Source organism: Electrona antarctica (assembly GCF_951216825.1).
Source record: "Electrona antarctica genome assembly, chromosome: 2".
NCBI lineage: Eukaryota > Metazoa > Chordata > Actinopteri > Myctophiformes > Myctophidae > Electrona > Electrona antarctica.
In genome coordinates this window covers 27646709-27665127 of record NC_136807.1, presented here as the reverse complement: position 1 = coordinate 27665127, position 18419 = coordinate 27646709, and the positions used below count along the sequence as shown (strand labels likewise).

The 18419-nt window shown below is 44.1% G+C and overlaps 1 protein-coding gene across 1 annotated transcript in view; it reads left to right on the top strand.

Annotated features, from left to right (window-relative positions):
• Positions 1-1666: 1666 nt before the first annotated feature.
• emilin3b (elastin microfibril interfacer 3b) overlaps positions 1667-18419 on the top strand; it is a 36264-nt gene continuing 19511 nt past the window's right edge. The window contains exon 1 of the mRNA XM_079527636.1: positions 1667-2205. Coding sequence (XP_079383762.1) covers positions 2000-2205 — 206 coding nt within the window. The 5' untranslated portion in view covers positions 1667-1999. The remainder of the gene's footprint in view (positions 2206-18419) is intronic.

Below are 18419 nucleotides of genomic sequence, written 5' to 3'. Positions count from 1 at the left end.
TGGTTACACACGTCGACTGCAAAATTGCCAATGTATATCACAAAACTCACATAATGGCCAATATACAGTATCGGCCAAACCTAATGCTACTAATGCTACAGGAAGAAACACGGTGCATTTGACCATTTCAGGGGCAACTGGCAACTGGCAGTTATGAATTGGTGAGTTTAATGTGTGCTGAGATGTGGAATTCTAACGACGAGTAGGTGGTCCATTGTGTCCTGACCTGCGGTGTGTCTGCTCTGAGCCCGGCCACAATGGCAGCTGTCACTTGTGGAAAGTAACATTTTGTTCGCCGTCTGGCAGAAAACTTCTTTGTTTGTTTTTTTTGTTTTTGTTTTTTAATAACGACCTACTTGATCATAGCCTACTTAACACAAATGCATCGTTTGAGCTGAAAAAGTAACAATTTTGGCCATATGAGCATTCCACCCGTACTTGAAGATTTACATTTTCGGTACTTTATAATTCTACTCGACTTACATCTTGGAAAACCATAGCAACTAGCTAGGCCTATTTTGCAGGAAAAACCAGTAAAAGGTTAAATAGCTATAGAAAAGGTAGAAAAGGGGGGATTAGAATTAGGTAGGGAATGCGTCTGAAAATGTGGGTTTTGAGTGTGGATTTTAAATGTGGCGAGGGTGGCCGGAAGCTTTGATGTGAGCTGGAAATTCACTAGTGAATGTTGAAAACCAGGGACATTTGAGTGTTTTAGAGATATTTTGTTGGGACACAGCTTGAAACGGGGACAGACAGACCGGGGACATCACATCTGGTCACCCTAACAGAGATGCTATACGAACCCATTACAACCGAGAAGCAGCTGTGTCATTTTTGATGTTAGCGTTGGCTATTCAAAATATAGCAGATAATGCAAGATCAAACTTTGTGCCGCACTGCAAGCTTGTACATCTGTTATTTTTTAACTCAGACTTGAATGTGTGAGAACTGATTTAGAAGGCAACGGCCCCTCAGGGCTTCATGGGTTAAGAGTGAAAAAATAAATCCCATCTGTGTGAGGAGGATTCAAAACAGGAAAAATAAATTCTCAGATAGATCCGGGAGAAAGAAAGTCCAGGGAAAATACAGAAAGAAAAGTGTGATTGGGGGGAGAGAGAGAGAGAGAGAGAGAGAGAGAGAGTTGCAGAATGCCAGGGCCTTGCTGAGAGAGGAAAGGGTGGAGGGGGGGGGGGGGTCACACAGGCAGAGGGGTGTGGGTCGTCTCTTTCCCTCTTTTTTCTGTTTAATCAGATTTAGAGAGAGAGAGATTGGTTGGGGTGGGACATGCAAATATATGCCTGGTAGCTGACACACACACACACACACACACACACACACACACACACACACACACACACACACACACACACACACACACACACACACACACACACACACACACACACACACACACACACACACACACACACACACACACACACACACACACACACACACACACACACACACAATGCACACATGCACACTTTCACTTTCTCTCCCCTATTCCCCTTTCTTGCCCTCCCTCCCTCCCCAGCACACCTTAGTGTTGTTTTTCCTCCCCTCTCTCCTCCCCTCCTCCCCTCCCTCCCTCACTGGTCTACTTCTCCGTCTCCTCTGTGCCTGCGTTCAGTCAGTCAGTGTGTGGTGTGTGTATGAGAGAGAACGGACGGGTGTGTGTGTGGGTGTGTGTGTGTGTGAGCTGAGCTGAGCAGTGAGCTGAAAGGCACAGTCGGGATCGAGATGCTGTTGGTGCTGCTACAGCTGCTTGAGTTCTCCTTTGGGGCCGACTGACTGAAGGCGCTCACGTGCAAACCCAAACCAAACCCAGGGATCTTCTCTTGCAGGAATATTTTTTTTTGCAGGAATCTCTCGTAAAAAGAACCAGACCCAGCACAGCATTTGCATTTTTCAAACTCTTCCTCTGGAACTTATCTCCACAGCTCCATCCATCCAAATACAGGACTTTTGGCAAAAAAAAGAAAAAACAACCTAAAAGATGAGAAGTGAGGAGTTGTGTCATGTGGTTTGGCAGTGTATGTTCCTCCTGGGAGGGTTCTTGCTGGACTTGGGGGACAGCAAAGGGACCTACTACGGGGGCCACCACCCTGTGATGAACCCCTTCTACCATGGGAACAGATATAACCTGTACAAGGCGGGAGCCAACCCCCACTACACCCCGAACAAGCCCATGACACGCCACAAGTAAGTAACCATCACAGAGGATGCTATGATGACAAGCTCTATTATGTATATCAGATAAAGAAATAGAGTCTGGTAACACTGGTAAGGGAAAACTCAGCTCCACTCAACGTTTCGATCAAACAGTGATCGAAACGTTGAATTCGTCAGTGGAGCTGAGTTTTCCCTTACCAGTGTTGCGGACTCTATTTCTTTCTCCTGTAGTGCCATTTGTCCAGCACCTGGGCTAGAGTGGATGTGCATGCTCTATTACCTCTATTAAGTATATCCACTTGAAATATAGGCAGATCTACAAGCTCAGTGAGCTGGTATATTTTCAGGTGAAGGGATTTTTGGTGCGGAGCAGTGGTTCTCAAAGTTGGGGTCCAGAGACCCTCAGGGTTTCCTTGATGGCAACCGGTTATGTAACACTGAGTGTACAGGTCTGCAACTCTGTGAGTGTACAGGTCTGCAACTCTGTGAGTGTAACAGGTCTGCAACTCTGTGAGTGTACAGATCTGCAACTCTGTGAGTGTACAGGTCTGCAACTCTGTGAGTGTACAGATCTGCAACTCTGTGAGTGTACAGATCTGCAACTCTGTGAGTGTAACAGGTCTGCAACTCTGTACGTGTAACAGATCTGCAACTCTGTGAGTGTACAGATCTGCAACTCTGTGAGTGTACAGGTCTGCAACTCTGTAAGTGTAACAGATCTGCAACTCTGTGAGTGTACAGGTCTGCAACTCTGTGAGTGTACAGATCTGCAACTCTGTGAGTGTACAGGTCTGCAACTCTGTAAGTGTACAGATCTGCAACTCTGTGAGTGTCTGCAACTCTGTGAGTGTCTGTAACTCTGTGAGTGTCTGTAACTCTGTGAGTGTCTGTAACTCTGTGAGTGTCTGTAACTCTGTGAGTGTCTGTAACTCTGTGAGTGTAACAGGTCTGTAACTCTGTGATTGTCTGCAACTCTGAGTGTAAGAGGTCTGTAACTCAGTGAGTGTAACTCTGCAGGTCCATTTGGTTCCATCTGTAAACTGCTGAGAGTTATGCAGCTCCTTGACATTAACAAAGTTTAGAGAACCATTGGGGTGTGGATGGAAAAGAAAAGACTGGACCAAGCGCAAAGCTCAACTCAGGTCAAGTTGATGGAAGTATAGATGGTTTAAGTGCATAGCATACTATGCTGCTGCACAGCCTTAGGAACTGTGTTTGCATTCCAAGCAGCAAGAGAGAGGGAGAGAGAGTTTGAGTCGGGGAGAGTTTGGTATTCAAGCAGGACCCACCTCATAACTGTATTTCCCCCGGGCAGCGCATGTCACCGGCAAGCCTGCAAGGAGAAAAAATATGGTTTTGGTTATAGGAAGTATATATCGGAGCTCGTAGCTTAACGGAGGGAGCCTTCTTGAATCGACTCTCTGTGTCTCTCTTGTTGCGTTTCTCTCTCCCCTTCGCTCTCCGGCAGCTCCTTTTCTTTGCTGTTCACACTTCAGACCATCTGTGGGGCGCTCAGGGTTATAAACACCACGGAGCAACAATGACATGCTGCATTTATAGGAAAACAAAGCTCTCATTATTGTCTCTCTGCGTCGCAGCAGCAGAGGGGAGCCAAGCCGATGACAGCTTAGGGGGTATATGGATCTGATGCTCGCGTGGGTGCGTGCGTGAGTGCGTGTGCACTTGTGAGGGCCAAATGTCCCCACATGTACAGTAGTAGTAGTAGACTTTAAGAAATATTATGAGGACAATCTCCTATTGGTCCTCACAAGAAATATGGTTGTTGTTAAATGTGTGCTGTTGCTTTCATATGCACTCAAAATAGCCAATCTCCAAGCTCACACTAACGGTTGTCGGCTATTCTGGGTGCAAGACACCCAATTAAACTCGCAATACAAACGTGTGTGTGTGTGTGTGTGTGTGTGTGTGTGTGTGTGTGTGTGTGTGTGTGTGTGTGTGTGTGTGTGTGTGTGTGTGTGTGTGTGTGTGTGTAACCCATAGTACTGAGTGACATGCCTATTGTATCATGAAAACACATGCCATAATTTTGCAGATGTAACTCTAATGCACCTATTTATGCATATCCTTTGTGTGGACATAAATAAATGGTTAAAATGTGTGTGTGTGTGTGTGAGTGTGAGTGTGAGTGTGAGTGTGAGTGTGAGTGTGAGTGTGCGTGTGCGCGTGCGCGTGCGTGCGCGTGTGTGTGTGTGTGTGTGTGTGCGCACATGTGCGTGCGTGCATGTGGTGGTGGGGAGAGGGGAGGGTGTCTCAATTAGAAGCAGACTTACATTACAGCCGGGCAGCCAAAAGGGAGTGGTACAGTACAACATTATCTACTATAGTCGATATTACAACAACAATCCGGCGGCTCTGGGCTCTACTGTGTTGAGAGATCGTTATCGGAGGATCTCTCTCGCGGAGCTGCTTAATTCAGGCCCATAGTGGTCCAGTAACAACAGAGTGGAGTGTATCCACATTTCTGCCGGTTTTCATCAGTCAAGCAACCCAGGCGCTGGGTAAACACACCGGACAGGTATTTGTCGTGGGGGTCAAAAACCTGCATGAGCAGGAGAAATAAGGCAACCCTGCATATGAAAGTCATGAACCTTCTTTATTTTTCTTTTTGTGTGGATGTACAGTTATATTGTGCCGATCTTGTTGATGTTTTGGCCTTGCCCCTTGGCTGAGAGAGAGAGTAGATAGGAAACAGCTTTAATTTTCACAGTCTAGGGGAAACAGGGACCCCCAGTCACTACATATTGGATTCATGTTAAATGTGTGTTTTCAGACATTTAATGACTTAAACCCTCAATACTTTGTAAACTTGGCCTTTGGCTCTGCTCTGCTTTTTGCCCTCTACACCAAGCCTCTTTGCTGAAAATAGCCGATCTACAAACTCACAGCACGTTGCAGATGCGTCGTATGAACTTGTAGATCTGCTATTTTCGGTGAATTTTCCCCATATATAGGGATGCGAGGGTTGTTTGTTGTTTGTACATTTTTATTCATCTTTTTGAGGGGTACTAGCCCCAGCCCCCCATATGTCCAGCTTTGAGGGTGTGTGTAAACAGGGGGGGGGGGGGGGGGGGGGGGGAGCGGGGTCCGTGCTCTGGCCTATAATACTTGAATCAAACTGGGGGTCCTTGAAACCGCATTTTAGTCTTTTTTTCCCTTTTCTTCCTCTCTCTTGCTTGGCTTCCCCTGAGAGCTCTATGTCTTTAGACAGGCTGCCAGCTACCTGCTGCTAGACTCACACTGCCTTCAGGCAGACAGGCCGCCCGCGGTGACCTACAGGCCCCCCTGCTCCGCTCCGGCCACCCCCCCCCCCCCACCCCACCCCTCTGTCCTGCCGTGCCCTCACGCGTACCCTCCACCTTCCCCTGAACCCGTAAACCTCGTCCGTGACACAGGACGACAACACCATCTTCAGTGTTAAAGGAAGGTGCTGTCAAGTGATATTGTTGAGGTCCAAGTTCTCAAACGTTCTCGTGCCAAGGAGGACCCCCCCCCCCCCCCCCCAAAATGATATGTATTTGGAAAAAAAATAAAAATGTGGGTCACTAATTTCCAATCAGGAGAGAGACCCCAATGTATTTTCTTTTACCACTTCCGGTTGTATGAGTTCTCTCTCCTGATTTGGTGAATTTGATATCCTGACCTGAAAATGCATTGTTTACTAAAGGGATGTACTCTACTACTCTTATAGCAATGACTATGGAATTATAGTGATATGTGAACAAGAAAACCTTTATACGTTTAGATCTGTGTCGTTTATTGTTATCGTGAACAAGAAAAAATATTTACACCCCCCTTTTTTTACTCAGAGTGCAAATGGTTCCATTAACACGCTCACGCTCACTTTAACGGCGTCGTAGCCTATACTTGAACTGTACCCAAATGGACCTCAGCAGCTGATACTCTCTTATCTCACTGTGTGTGTTTCGCCTCGGGTAGCTTTGAACTCTGCTTTCACCTTTTTCCCCTCCTGCTGCCCGGCCGCGTGTCTCATTTACTTGCTTCTTGACTGTAGGGATGGGAATTCTTTAGCTACAGTATATCCAATCCAATCCACTTTATTTATAAAGCACATTTAAAACAACAGTGTTGAACCAAAGTTCTCTACCACAAATACTAAAGAGCAAAAACAACAAAACATAATAAGCAGGGCAACATAAGGCCACCTGGGAAACAGAAGGTCCCGGGTTTAATTCCTAGCCCTGGCAATCATGTGTCAAAGTGTGCCTGAGCATTAAACACAAAATGCCCCTCCTTGTCTGCATGGGTTGAAACACCAAAGCCTCGAGTAGACGGTTAAAATTACCCCAAACATGTTTGAAAGTGAAATATCCCTTTAAGTTCTCAAACTAAATCTCCTGTGCTGTCACTGACCGCGACCTATTGATGTCGAGGAAAAAGAGAGACATTCTTGACCCCCAGCATGCCAGCATGCCATGCCGTGCACCACGCAGGCATTCCATCCAACCATCAGGGGGGGCTTCCATCAACCTTTATACGTTTAGATCTGTGTCGTTTATTGTTATCGTCTGGGCCCAGTGTCGCAGTCCAGGTTCCTGGAGGGCCGCGCGCGTTTCCCTCACACCAGGAAGTGTCTGCTGCCGAATGACTAGAGATGAATGTCAAATCACATGCCTCGCTGCCAAAACACAGAAAATAAACCACCGCACAGGAAGGGGAAAGTAGAAGCTGTCCCCTCCGGCCCCCGACAGCTGAGAATCTCTTGGACAATCCCACAGGAGGGCGGAGGACGTGGTTTCTGTTGTTCCGACTATACACGGCTCAGTTAAAACGGAGGCACGGTTCGGATTTACATTCTGCTAGAGATCAGGAGTATAATCTTGGAACGAGAGAGGCTCAGATATAAATGCAAAACACAGAACACGACCGCAATAACCACACCATGCATATCATTGCTTGTCGGGCAGAACACTCTTATCTCCATATTTTTGTGGGTTTTTTTTCATAAATGAACGTACTTACATATACTGCAGCGTCACACGAAAGCATCAAAACCAGCTTGTTTTGAGATTGTAGATCTGCTACTTTTGCTACATTTTGAATCCTGAAAAGTAACAGTTTTGGACATATGAGTTTTCCATCCGACAGCGACGGTATTATGCAGAAGGCAAGTGTACTCGTAAACACACTCACACGCTCTCACACACACACACACACACACACACACACACACACACACACACACACACACACACACACACACACACACACACACACACACACACACACACACACACACACACCGTGGCATGCAAGTGTTTATTTAAGTCTCTGTTTCCACTGAGCAAGGAAAGGCTGACAATAACTGAGCTCATATATCTGCGGCGGTGGTCTGCCACGACACGTCCCCCTGGGGGTCCTGTGTGGTCAAGGTCGATAGATGCTAGATAGATGCTGGCTCACAATGCAGTTATATACTAATATATATGTTGGTTTACATGTTTTTGGTTATTAGAAAGATTAGGTAGATTAGCACTCTCTCTTGACCACAAATGTTAAGAATGTTATTTACATACTTGTAGCGTGTTGTTTAGACAGATGCTATAGGCTTGACGTTTACCTGCCATTCCTAGGCACTCATTTGTTCTCTTTGCATGCTACCTATGTGACTATTTACCTTGTTGTTTGTTCTCTTTGCATGCTACCTATGTGACTATTTACCTTGTTGTTTGTTGAACAGAGTTCATGCTTACTCATGCTTCAGGGGCAGCTGGCCGTCTGAGTGGCCAGAGAGGCCGTCTGGTAAACCATAAGGTCAGCGGTTTGCCTCCAGCCCATCATGTCTATATGTCAGTGTGAAAATAAATTAATATTTGTTTACACTTTAGCTTCTCTATTAATTCATTATAATGTGTATTTTCACTTGACCATTGGGCTCTGTACTTGGTTTGCTCTTTTTTCCCTCTACACCAAGGCGTTGTGAGCTTGTAGATCGGCTATTGTTGGCTAATGTTCCCCTCAGAGTAGGGATGCTAGGGTTCAAGTGGTTAATGTAACAAACAAAAAGAAAAACTGCTCCTATCGCACAAAGATTTGGCGGCCCCCCTCTGAGGACCCCTGGCCTATAGAGGATCTGCCTGGGTTCCGCGTCTGTAATAGAGACCGTCTGCAGATACTGTATGCCAGCTCCCAACGAGCGGTGGAGTGGATATAAATAAGACGTGGGCCTAATCGGCGCCACTGTCTGTCACAAAGTGAACAAACTCACGCCAGATGCCACTAGTAGACAAGTGCCACTAAAACATGGCTGGTGGTGTAGTAGTGCCATATTAACATCCTGACAAGCTGTGTTCGCAACCACCACATCTGAGGAGAGATGACATGTGTGACACACACGCACCGTGTGACGGCACAACACAACATGGAAGGAAAGAGCATTAATTTGAGTGCGGCAGGGGGAAATGATAACCAGAGACAGCACAGCAGTTTAAGTTACAAACACAGTCATATAAGTAGGAAGAGTAACATCACAGTGAAGTTACAGTCAATTATCAATAAAGGATAATGCACATATCGTCAGTCAGGGTGGAAACATGTCCAAAACAGTTTCGAGCTTGTGGATCTGCTACTTTTGATGCTTTTGTACGATGCTGTAGTGTGATCAAGTAGGGCGTTAGTTTACCAAAAACACTAAAAGTTTGAATATGGAGATAAGAGTTTTCTGCCCGACAGCAACGTCCACCCTACTGGACGCTATACGGTATACCCTATCTTATAGCACCACCCTATAGCCTACTGTACAACCATCCTGCCTCATACAGAACTAGAAAGAGAACAGCATTGATACCAAGGGGGCAGGCAGGCTTTCCAACGTTGAAGCTCTCCTCCCTAGTGGTAGGAGGAGGGACTACAGGCGGACCCGTGGATTCATGACCGGGAAACCCCGTGCAGCTGGGCTTTAACATTGAGCGCTCGGTTGCACTTCCGCATTTGACCACCAAAATTTGGTGGTCAAATGCGGAAGTAGACGTTCTCAGACGGTACTTCCGGCAGTCTTCCGGGTGCTTCAAAACGCCACTGAGCAACTTCCACTGACATGAATAGCTGGGGGGGCGGAGCTTCGCGCCAGTTCAGTCTCTATTATATATATACTCTATGATTGATACACATAAATTATGACATCAGCACAAACCACAGTTCAGTCAGACAACTCACGAATAGATTTAACCAATATGTATTGTAGAATGAGAATACAAGTGTGCATATGATATTTGACTTGGCGTTCGGCTCTGCTGCATTTCTCCCTGCTCGGCGCAATTAAACACCATCATAAAACATTAAGAGCCGGGAAATAGATATACAATAAAACCCCCATGGGGAGCATAAATAACAGAGCCCACCGGTGGTGCTGGGGTGGTGGTGGGATCAAACGTCACATAACAACCAGGAACCATATGCAGAGGAAGGCAGGAAGAGCATACAGTCTTGAGAGCTTAAGTAGCCTGCCCAATTGGTCAGCTGAACTGCCACATCAGCGAATGATGTGTGGGACTTGCACACACTTATACACCCACATAGAAATTCAGCATGTTAACCCCTTGAGTATAGAATGTGCCTTTGAGCACGGCATGATCTCCCTCGAGTATGTCTGACTGAACTAACTCCGCAGGCTACGTCTCATTTAACGTTACCAACAGAATGATGCTGTAAGATGATCAGTGGGTTTTTTCAACTTTTTTGTGACTTCTCCGTAACTTAACAACATGACACCTATAATTATAGTAACGTCCCTATTATTGGGTGAACATTTTGGCAAAGAATAACAGATCTACAAAGCTTGCTGTGAGTGTTTACATCAGCTATTTGATTGATTTGGTAAAAAAGTACAGGGTGCCAGACAGTATACTAAGACCAAAAACAAACAGCTGTTGTCAGAGCTGCTTCCGTGGGCGTGGCCCTGTGATGGTTCTGTGCAAGGTCAACTCACAAGAGCATTTATCACATGCAGGTTTGTTTAAGCTTTGATGCACGGTTCATGCACCTTTAACCTGATGCCATACGCTATATAATATCATTTAGTATTATCATAACATATAATGGTAAAATACTTTATCAGTCAGAAATGTAAACAGCACGTGACCAGGCTAAAAGCATACTGTATAACACAAACACGTCCTGGGGACTTTTTTCCAATCAATTGTGGTCCTATGTATTCAATTCATCAACATAGCAACACATTTGTGCAATAATGCATGTCATCAACTAAATACAAAGGAGATGGGAATGTACATGTAGGCCTACTGTACCTCCCCTTTTAGTCTCCTAATTAGATAGTTGTTTTTTGGGGGGCAGTTTTGAGATCAACCAGTGTTACACATCTTAATGGATGGTGTCAGGGCATATTGGTGGTAGTTTTGAGATCAACCAGTGTTGTGTTACACATCTTAATGGATGGTATCAGGGCATATTGGTAAAGCAATAGAATTGTCTAATGTTTGTAGTTTGTTCTAAATGTGGATGGTACCAGATCATGGTCGCTCCTGTGTTGTGGCTGTAGGTATCACTCTCTTTGAAGAAGTATTTCGACAGATATGGGGGTCTCTGGGATATTAATTCATTCTCTCGAATTACCGACGGTCGCCGCGCAAATCCGTTACAAAACGCGAACAAGGCAACACCTGGTTGCACACTGACGAGATTATGAAGATATCTGAGGGCTTTTTTAGTGATCTATTGGACAGGGGTCATAGGGGAAAGGTCACTGACTTTGTAGAGGTCACAAGGGTCATGGAGTCAGCATTGTAAGTCTGTTCGCAGCACAGGGTCCAGCGTTGGACAAGACTGGAGCCAGTCTCCTGCTAAGGGGTCACGCAGGCTGGGGCTGCAAGTGGTACGACAAGTATTCAGATACTTTTACTTGGTAAAAGTAGACATACCTTGATAAGGAAATACTCTGTTACAAGTTTTTTTAAAGGCATTTGTTAAAAATGTTACTTCAGGAAAAGTACAAAAGTAGCCTATTGGCATCAAGAATATACTTAAAGTAGCAAAGTACTCGTTATTTTCCAAATTTGTCAAACTCAAATATAGCAGATATACAAGCTGTCGGGTCGTGATGCGACCCGTTTTGAGCTTGTGGAGTTAAAAGTACAGTATCTGATATGTAGTGATGTAGAATACTCGAGTAAAGTAAAAGTACCTTGATGTACTCAAGTACAGTAATTGAGTTGTTACTTGAGTAGGCTAATTATTTACTCCCTTTTCACACACACACACACACGCACGCACGCACGCACGCACGCACGCACACACACACCTCTGACACACTGCCTTCACGTCTTTGCCTTTTCTCCTGACATTCTTCCAATAGTGTATAATGGATGTAAGCCCATAGTCATGTTGTGAGCTGGACAGGTCTGACAGGCTGGTACTGACAGCACAACCCTCACATAACAAGCAGAATGATAGTTTAAAGCATTTTAGCGTTGTGTGTACAGTATATCATCTCCATCGGAGAGGTGAAACCTCATTATGTCCAAAACTGTGACTTATTTGAATTATTTCCTGGAAGAAATAGGAGCTCTCCTGACACCCTCTCCCACGCCCTCCCTCCCCTCTCCCCTCTCAAATGTACAACATTGCCTCTGAGTATCTCAAACAATGGTAAATGCTTCACAATACTTGAATAAAATGTACTTTGCTTTGCTTGCACTTAGCTTTTGAGTAGTTCTAACCTTTGGTGAACTCCATTCATTTGGTTTATTCAACACCCAAAGTGATTTATCTGAAAACATGACCGGCATTGATTTCACTCCCAGGGTCTTTACTGGCTGTAGAAAGTGTAACTGTAGCAGCTCTTTTTGAACATGTGCTTTCAACAAACATAGAGAGCTTTTCTTACCCCAGAGCAGATTAAGTGCTTGGGGAAATGCCCCCCAGAGCAAGAAAACTGGTTTAAACGGTTCTGCACTATCGGCATTTTGAGCCGACTTACACGTTAGCTTCCAAAAGAAAACACTGTGATGGAGAATGGGTGGCACTGTCTCTGATAAACCAGGAGGAAATTGTGGTGGCTTATATGAGTTAAAGGTGGTGTAAGTCATATTGTGTTGTTAAAATAAGTGTTAAGCAGCTCTTGCCATAGTTATCAGTGTTATAGACTCTATAGACCTAATAGTATAGAGTGTTTGTTCAGTAACAGGGGTCCGTCTCAATGTCTCTTTAGTAAACAGAAAATACATGTAAGGTCGGGATACCAATTTTATCCAATCCGTAGAGAGAATGTATACTGTATGCAGGATACAGAATAAACAAGTTAAAGTGATAAAACAAAAAATGCAACCAATATTGGAATTGGAACACTTTACAACTGAAGGTGATACAAGTCCATGACCATCTACCTCTCTTCTCAATACTTATCTCACAAACTCGTAATCAGTTATTTCAGCAACTTTTGCACGACACGTGTTACAGTACAAGACAATGAAAAATGTAGATCCAAGCTTCCACTGTATGCCGAAACTTTTTAAGCATTTTTTACTATTTTGACATTTTAAAATTGTGAAAATAATATACATTGACACGGAACATTGGCTATTTGAACTTTTTTTAGGACGGGAACCCCTTTTGGTGTTCTTGTTGCTATGTACAATAAATATAAATATTTGTTATTTCAGAAGTATTTAGAAGGCGTTTTTAGAATTAGCCTAAGGTTTTCAAAAATAGTAAAAAAAAAAAGAAAAGAAAAAAAGACCCCGAAAAAGCCTAAAAGGTTTAGGCATAAGGAGTAAGGCAAGATATAGGGCCTTATACCAAGTAACAAAACAGCGGGACTTGCAAGTGTTTAAACCACAATAAGTGCGATGTGGCTGTGAGCTGACCTCATCCTATGAATGACAGATTGATCCCAGTTGGTCCTCGACAAGAGGGGAGTACCGCTACTCCCCTTTTAACCCTAATCAGCAGCCACAAGAGTCACGTCCATCACAGCCAGCCACCGTGGTGGGGCCTTCAAGGAAACCTGCTGTTCTGGACAGAAATAGCTCTCATTAAAAGCGTATCGAGGAGAAGACACAGGAGATGGGTCCCTCCCAAAGAGATGATTTGTCATCCCTGTTACTGTAGATGTGGCCGTTAAAGGGTCCCCTTTTAAACTGATAGAGTGTAAGTGGTGTTCTCAAAAAGGTTGGAACAATAGTGTGTAACTTTGCCCTGTATTAGGGCAAAGTTATATTTACAATATACATTTTTTTATACCCATCATTTCCCACATACTACAGTTTGGTTTTGGTACCCCCAGTGATGTCCTTGGTTTTGGTACCCCCAGTGATGTCCTTGGTTTTGGTACCCCCAGTGATGTCCTTGGTTTTGGTACCCCCAGTGATGTCCTTGGTTTTGGTACCCCCAGTGATGTCCTTGGTTTTGGTACCCCCAGTGATGTCCTTGGTTTTGGTACCCCCAGTGATGTCCTTGGTTTTGGTACCCCCAGTGATGTCCTTGGTTTTGGTACCCCCAGTGATGTCCTTGGTTTTGGTACCCCCAGTGATGTCCTTGGTTTTGGTACCCCCAGTGATGTCCTTGGTTTTGGTACCCCCAGTGATGTCCTTGGTTTTGGTACCCCCAGTGATGTCCTTGGTTTTGGTACCCCCAGTGATGTCCCGTCTACCAAAAGAACCATGAAAACACAAAAATAGTCTTGTGATAACTGCTCTGATAACTGCTGGTATAGAGGGAAATGATGGGTAAGGAATGTATTGTTTTGTTAAGTTAAACACAGGGCAATGAAAGTTGTAGGCCTACCGGTATACTATATTTTTTGGTCTGACACCCATCTCAAAATATTTAGTTGCATGCAGGGACATGTAGAAGCAAATATGTGAGTTAAAAATGTTCTTTAAAAATGCATATTAATTTGCATGTCACAATAATCTTTCAAAAATAGCAAATCTAAAAGCTCATAGCGTAGCACGAAGGGAGCTTGTATATCTGCTATTTTTGAATAGCCAAAGTATAAAATACCGGTAATGGTTAATGTGGTTAAAATCTAAAATTACACATGCTTTCCCGGTCTTAATCGGTTATAGCCAATAATCATATTATTTTCAGGTGCACAAATTTCATCCAATCAGGAGATATAACCCATTGGTCAGCTGACTCAGCTTCAATTGTATCCTGTTCCCGTTCCAAAAATGCTCATGTTTTGTTTCATCACTTCTAATTTATTTCGCTTGTTTATCCAGTAGACTGTATGAGTTTTATCTCCTGATTGGAGCTAATTGGTAATTTGGTATCCCGACCTCAAAATGTACTTTCTGTTCACTGAAGCTAAAGCTCTTTGTTGCCAGGGATAAAACCTTCAGTGGTAGAATTCCGTAGTCCACAAGGCACCCAGAGACCTTCTTTATTGATCGAGTGCATTATCAACCGCAATGGCACAAAAATGGTATCTGCTTCTTAGTGACAGCCAGTGTAGTTTCCATCCATGATTCTTGGTATATCTCTAAATCTGTGGTCTGCAGGGGCAGATATTTCAGCCTACTATGCCAGGGTATCAGCCTGGCATAGTAGGCTACCTGTGCTTGTCATGAGCAAAGAAGAATTAGCAAAGCGAAGAAAGGTGAAGTTCCCAGTAGCATGTGAGGGAACTCCAGTCTCTGGGAGCTGACAAAAGACCAGCAGGGAAGTCTCGGCTGGTTTCTAAAAGCCTTGCTCTGTGTTGCTGTTGAGTCCCTCGCTGGGATCTTTGGTGACCCCTAGAAATTTGCTGGTGAACCGGGATTAACCTTGACCCAATTTTTGCAGAGCCGGACGCTGGATGGTCTCAGTTAGGTAAAGACACCAACATCATGAGGCTCAGATGAAGCAATTTGGATTAAACACTGGTTTTAAACAAATTGACCGTAAGAAACAGACCGTATTTGCCAAATGCAGAAAATACATTTTCAAAATATCGCTGCATTAAAATTTGGATTTCATTAAAACAAACATATTAAAACTTGGAAATCAGCATATACGTCAAAGGATCCATATTATCCATATTTTTGTTACATATCTCCCCCGCTATTTTTGTTGCATTTCTCCCCCACTAGCACTGTTGGGCCGGGTTCAAACGGTCAGCGAACTCTGCAGGTGTGAGATAGATAAGGAGGGAATAAGAACCCTGTCCATTCCAGGGTGTCAAAACAACCTGCACATTAAAACTCCTCATTTATTCATTTAAGTCTTAAATGAACTCTAGAGTTAAATTAACCACGTAATAGAGTAGAAGCATAACAAATCTTGCGAAATACCTGCGTGATTAAAAACATCACGGGAGGAATTTCTTCTGCGCGGTCAAACCTGGGCATGTTAGGCGCCCGCAGCTGCATGGGTAAGAGAGAGACAGAGGCCGTCTGGAACAACAGATGGTCACCGGTTCACCTCCTGGCCTTCACCATGAGCAAGGCACTTAACTCAGTGATTCTCAACCTGTGGGCTGGCGTCCAACTGGTGGACCGCGAAGAGATTGCTTTAGCCGGCCCCAAAATAATTGCCAGTAATTTGAAGATATTTTTGGGGGCTTTTCTGCCTTTATTTGGTGGAGAGAGACATGAAACATGAAAAGAGAGACAGGGAGTGACACGCAGCAAAGGCCGTCGTGTGCATTAGAGCCTATGGGCCCTATTATGCGTGTCTTAAGTACCAGGTCTTATGACTTAACTTAAGACATGGAGGCGCGGTCAATGCTGTTTGGCCACTCAGAATAGCCAAATGGCATTGATCACGCCTCCAGGTCTTCAGTTAAGTAATAAGACCTGGTACTTAAGACATGCATAATAGGGCCCTATATGTGGTATTTATTTATTTTTTAATGATATAGACAAAGTGGAGTCAGACAGGAAACGGGGATGGAGAGAGACTGGGACTGACACTCAGAAAAAGTAGCTGTGACCGGGACTCCAACCAGAAATGGTTAAGAATCACTGCACCCTTCCCCCCTCCCCCAACCATCTGAGCAGCCATCACCTGAATTTCCTCCACTTCCGACCCAAAATGGGACTAAGAAAAAGGTTTCCTTTTTGAACTTGAACCGATCCATAATCCATTTTTATATATATATATGTTGCTTGTGGACGGCTCTTTATATACAAGACCCCGTGGAAGGGGCGAGGAAAAAATGAAGAGCAAAAGAGAGACATTTTATGAGAAAAAGAGGGGTGGAAAGAGGTGAGTTGTTTTGGGCCCAACAGAGGGTGGGGGTCCGGCAGCAATAATATTTGTCAAAGCGCTCCACATGAGAATCTGCGCTGGGAATTCTCGTTTCCCCCCCTGGGAAGCCCGTGAGGGGATTTGGGAACCGTAACGCTATACTGGAAATATTTACAGTGAGGCCAGACCTGCACTTTAAAAAGAAAAAAAGGAGAAATTACATGCTTTCAATGAAAGGGGGGGAAAAAAAGACAATATTTTGGCGTGAAAGTGCTGTGAGGAGAGAGGGTGGACCTGGTTATATGATAGATTAGTCCATTAAAAAGGGTGGAGGATTCAAAACCCATCATTGATTAGCAACGAGGAATGGAGAGGTCACACGAGGACAATGAGGCGTTGACAATGGCTTCTTTGAAGCATAATCGTTTCTGTCGGGTGGAAACCTTGTATGTCCAAAACACTTTTCAGGATTCAAATTCAAAAATAGCAAAAGTAGCAGATCCACAAGCTAAAAAATGCGGCGCTTATACACCGTGGCGCTTTTGCACCGACAGCAACAAAATGGTGAAGTTATGCTGGGGTCACAGAGGGTTGTCTTCTGTGGCCAACTCGTTATATACAGTAGGCTGAGTAGGGTTTAACCACTAAATGCCTGAGTTGCGACACATTGTGAGGTTTGATCTGCCATTTCCTGCGAACGCTTTCCCCACAATACGGATACTGGGGTTTAAGTGATTATGCCCTATATATACAATTATTTCACTGTATAACAAATATTGAAAATAGCCAAAGGCTCACAGTGAGCTTTGAATGTTTTTTGAAAAAAAATCTGTCTTCTATAATGATTAATGACATGCCCTAATCAGGGATGTCTAGGTTGAATCTTGTTTTTTTGATTCAAGAGTTGAATCAAATCTTGTTTTATTTGTTTGTCTTCAGACGCTGTTCTTCTTGTTTACGACATGAAAAAGGCAGAAAGTGTGAAGTGGAACACAGAGACGGATGCAGCAATTGTTTTACAACAATAACCTAAAAGAGTCTGTCTAGTCTAGTGGGTCACGAGTGAAGCACAAGATAGAGCCAACGGGCTAATATATTGTCGCTGTAGGGAAGAAACCTGTATATCTCCATTTCTTTTTTTGTGTGTGTTTTTTTGTAAATGTATGCCCTACTGATCAAACGTGTGAAAAGTAGCAGATCCACAAGCTAGTTTTGAGCTTGTAGATCTGCTGCTTTTGCTGTGGATTTGAATCCTGAAATGTAATAGTTTTGTACATAAGAGGTTTAATTCCACCTGACAGAAATGATGTAGTGCCATTATATACAGTGGATACTGTTCATATTTGATTTAGTTTATTTGCATAGTTTATTTTGGTCAATTGTGTTAAAGTTTAGATTTCATAGGTCATTTAAAAAAAAAAGTTTGACCAAAAAGTTATCGGCTGAAACCCCTTTACAAAACAAAGGGAAAAAAGAAAAATCAGACCTGTCTGAAGTTGGTACCATAATCATACGGACAGACAGACAGACAGACAGACAGACAGACAGACAGACAGACAGACAGACAGACAGACAGACAGACAGACAGACAGACAGACAGACAGACAGACAGACAGACAGACAGAGGGACAGACGGACGGACGGACGGACGGACGGACGGACATTGCTGGTTCTAGGAGTGGTTGCGCCACTCAAAAACAGTCAAAATGGAGAGAAAGAGAGATAGAGAGAGAGAGAGAGAGAGAGAGAGAGAGAGAGAGAGAGAGAGAGAGAGAGAGAGAGAGAGAGAGAGAGAGAGGAGATGCAGAGGGGATGACAAGAGCCTGGGGTTGGATTGGAACTAGAGGCCAGCCAGCTGCTGGAAGGATTTGAGTTTTATTTATGTGGTATGCATGCACTCTGACCATGCAGGTGAGCCACCAAACGTCATTGTTAAACCCTTTTTTGTGTGATTGTCCAAAACCTCTCCTTCTTGTCCTTGTTGCGTTCTCCTATAGGGAAACAAACTCCATCAATCTGCCACCTCCTTAACACCATCAGAGGCCTCCGTCAATATCATGTAACCCATCTGTGTGTAC